Here is a 3,356-nt window from a genome sequence, read left to right as displayed (position 1 = left end):
GAGTTAAAAATCTTCGTTTGTGTTCTACTGAAGAAACAAAGTCACCTACATCTTGGATGCCCTGGGGGTAAGCAGATTTTCATTTTTGGGTGAACTATTCCTTTAATACATTTTTTCCCAGGATTCTTTGTTCAACAGAAAATTAAAAAGAACAGCATTTTTTTTTGGTAACGTTATAAGTGTCTTTACTAATACTTTTGATCAATTTAATGCATCCTTGCTGAATAAAAATATTAATTTCTTACATTACAGATTGTCAAGCTGAATCGGCGTTTGCAGCTCTTGGAGGAGGAGAACAAAGAGAGAGTCAAGCGAGAAATGTTCATGTATTCCATCACTGTAGCTTTCTGGCTTATCAACAGCTGGGTGTGGTTCCGTCGCTAAAGCTACATGGACTCAGCAATGTGGGAGGGGCAAAATCAGAACTCCGCCCCTCTGCTCTATGTGTCAAACTTTAGCCATGTTTTTTGAATGGCTAAAACATTTTATTTTCTTCTCAGCAAGAGCAGTAAAGTCAGGGATAGCTTCTTTGTTTTGAGTTTGTCTGTTTTATTTTATTATTATAAATATGTATTTATACTTTTTTTATTATTCGTTCTTGTTCTATATAATTGTTCTTTTTCTTGGTTTTGTACTTTTTTTTTTTTTGTACATTACTTTATGGGTTGTCGTTTTTTTTTTTGTGTAAGCCAAGCATGAACCAGATGTATATATTACTTCACCTGTCTTTGAACTTTGGCTGTAATCATTTATTTTTCCATAGGTTTACTATACAAAATTAGTACAATGTTATGTCAACTTTTACAGAGACCAATGGAATGGAACGCACTGATATATCATAGACAAAAGAAATGCATATAATATTAAATAATAATAATATTTAGGGACTGTTGTGATTTTAGGTACATTGTGTACATCTATGTTACTAGAAACATAGAAACCATACTTGTTAAGTGTGAGTTTAGTCATTATTTATGTACAACAGCCCATTATTGTAATATTCTGATGTTGTTATTTCTGCTACAACCTTTTCTGCAGGATATTACTGAAATACACGTTCAGTTTTCCTCTCACAGAGTCATAAACATTGTATTGCAAACGCTTTTATTTGAATAAATGACAACAGTAGAGAACTGCACTCTATCCTGTCTGCTTTTGATCTTCTGTATTTGCTTGTTTTCTTCATTTCTGAAGATAAAGTATAATTATCGGTCTTAAGAATGACAGATTAAAAGTACAAAAAAAAAATCCAAACAAAGCTGCAAAATATGTACTCATTAGTGTTATTTTAGTATTTATTTTTATTCTATTATAGTATTCATATTTTTTTATTATATTTTCAAGTTAAGTTTTAAGTTAAATTTTAGTTATTTTATTAGGTGTTTTTTTTTCCCTATATAAATTAAATTAATTTTGTTTCAGGTTATTTGTCATTATTGCAGTATTCCAATTTAAGCTTATTCCAGTTAGTTGCCATGGCAATATTTCTAATTTTTGTTTAAGCTTTTCATCTAATATTTATATATTATTTCAGCTTTATTTCATTTACCGAAAATGTTTATTTAGTAGTTTTAGTTTTAATTAACAATAACAACACTAGAACTTATATTAAGTGCCATGGTCATCCATGCTTTTAATATTGTACTAATAAGTAAATGCCATATTGATGATTATAAAAAAAAAAAAAAGGTTAAAGATAAAAAGAAGCATGTAATAATACACATGACATTGAGAAAAGTGCATATATGAATTTACAGTCTTCTTTACCCTGTTGTCCTAAAAAATAGCACGCACCTGGGATCCTTGGGTTAACGTTTAAAAACGATAGTACACAACTATGGGTAATTAGAATCACTTTTGGCATATTAATTTTTTAGTTATGGAGTCCACCTTGACAGACACCACAAACTCAGCGCTCCGGACACGTGGTGGCGCTGTGGACAGTTTCCCTCTCGCTTTCCGTCGCTCTTTCGCGGACAGCGCAGCGTCAGGTCGCGGCTGTCATGGCGGCGTGCACGGCGCTCCTGAGTCGCGCTGTGTTACCTCTGCATTACCATCATGTGTGCAGAGGAGTGATGCTCACACACATCAGAGAGAAGAAGAGATGGATGAAGGCTTACACACTCATCATGGAGAGAAAGAGAAAGATGGAGGGACCTCCACCTCCAAAGCCACGGTCAGTAGAACATCTCAAGGCCACTTGTGATTCTCTCCGGCCGTGACTCAAACCATAGTGAGCTGCCTACCTTACGTTTTAGTATTAGAGGGACCTATAATAATACTATTATTTGGTTTGAGAAATATATATATATAATAAATAGCTTGTCTAAGTATGTCTTATCATAGGCCTTTTTGAGATGATTGGCATTGATAAACATTCTTAAAGGGATATTTCACCCAAAACATTTTTTTATTGTTTTTAATGTTTTAAATACTTATTTACATGTTGTTCCAAACCTGTATTTTTTTATATTTTAATATATAAACTAAATTTTAATGACAGCAAATTCATGGTGTGTGTGTGTTCACTACTGTGTGTGCACATGGATGGGTTAAATGCAGAGCATAAATTCGGAGTATGGGTCAACATACTTGGCCACACGTCACTTTACTTTTACTTTCAAAGACATGTCTGATCTAAACTGTAAATCATGCTTTTTACAGTCATTTTACAGTTTAATATGTTACCATAGACATTGCCCTACCCCGCTCATATGGTATTAATTTTATTTGTGCAGGTCTTAAAAAGGTCTTAAATTTGAGCTTAAAAGTCCTGCAGATACCCTGAACCCTCTTTTCTCTTCCCATCAGCTCCCAGCAGCCAAACTTTGATTACCATGCTGAAGTGGAGGCTTTCAGTGCCCGACTGCGGGAGAGTTTCTCTCTGGAGCTTCTGAAGACGGCGTTTGTGAACACGTGTTACCTGCGATCTGAGGAGGAGAGGAGGCGAGCGCTGGGCCTCGATTTGGAGACGACCACCCTCAACCTGAAAGACAACGGCGAGCTGTGTGTGCACGGTCAACAGTTCTCAAAGGTGAGAACACCGATGAGTCTCATGCTGGAATAATTGGAATGATATTCATATTCCTCTCCTTCTATTCTTATGTACAGGCTTTCCTCAGTGACTGGTGCAGGGGCAGCTTTCCCAGCCTGCCTGAGGAGGGTGTGGCAGCCGTTGTAGGCCACCTGACAGGGTCAGAGGTCATGTGTCACGTCGCACGAAACCTCGCAGTAGAGGATTTGACGATGAGTGCAGAGTTTCCTGTTCCAGATGAAACCCTGCAAGGAACGTTCTTCGCTGTGATTGGTGCTCTGGAGCAGAGCAGCGGGCCTGTGCGAGCCGGGCTTTTCATTAG

At 36.7% G+C, this 3,356-nt stretch overlaps 2 protein-coding genes across 5 annotated transcripts in view; both read left to right on the top strand.

The window, feature by feature from the left end:
• mffa (mitochondrial fission factor a) overlaps positions 1-548 on the top strand; it is a 15,642-nt gene extending 15,094 nt beyond the window's left edge. For all 4 annotated transcript variants that reach the window (XM_016479439.1, XM_016479436.1, XM_016479438.1 and 1 more), the window contains one exon: positions 253-548. In XM_016479439.1, the coding sequence (XP_016334925.1) occupies positions 253-384 (132 nt within the window). In that variant the 3' untranslated portion in view covers positions 385-548. The remainder of the gene's footprint in view (positions 1-252) is intronic.
• Positions 549-1,919: 1,371 nt separating this feature from the next.
• LOC107683383 (39S ribosomal protein L44, mitochondrial-like) overlaps positions 1,920-3,356 on the top strand; it is a 7,238-nt gene continuing 5,801 nt past the window's right edge. The window contains exons 1-3 of the mRNA XM_016479434.1: positions 1,920-2,176; positions 2,812-3,034; positions 3,112-3,356. Of these exons, the coding sequence (XP_016334920.1) occupies positions 2,004-2,176; positions 2,812-3,034; positions 3,112-3,356 (641 nt within the window). The 5' untranslated portion in view covers positions 1,920-2,003. The remainder of the gene's footprint in view (positions 2,177-2,811; positions 3,035-3,111) is intronic.

This window comes from Sinocyclocheilus anshuiensis, unplaced genomic scaffold, assembly GCF_001515605.1.
Source record: "Sinocyclocheilus anshuiensis isolate Anshui unplaced genomic scaffold, SAMN03320099.WGS_v1.1 scaffold1170, whole genome shotgun sequence".
Lineage (NCBI taxonomy): Eukaryota > Metazoa > Chordata > Actinopteri > Cypriniformes > Cyprinidae > Sinocyclocheilus > Sinocyclocheilus anshuiensis.
Note: the sequence above shows the minus strand (reverse complement) of the source record. Positions and strands in the feature narration are given on the sequence as shown.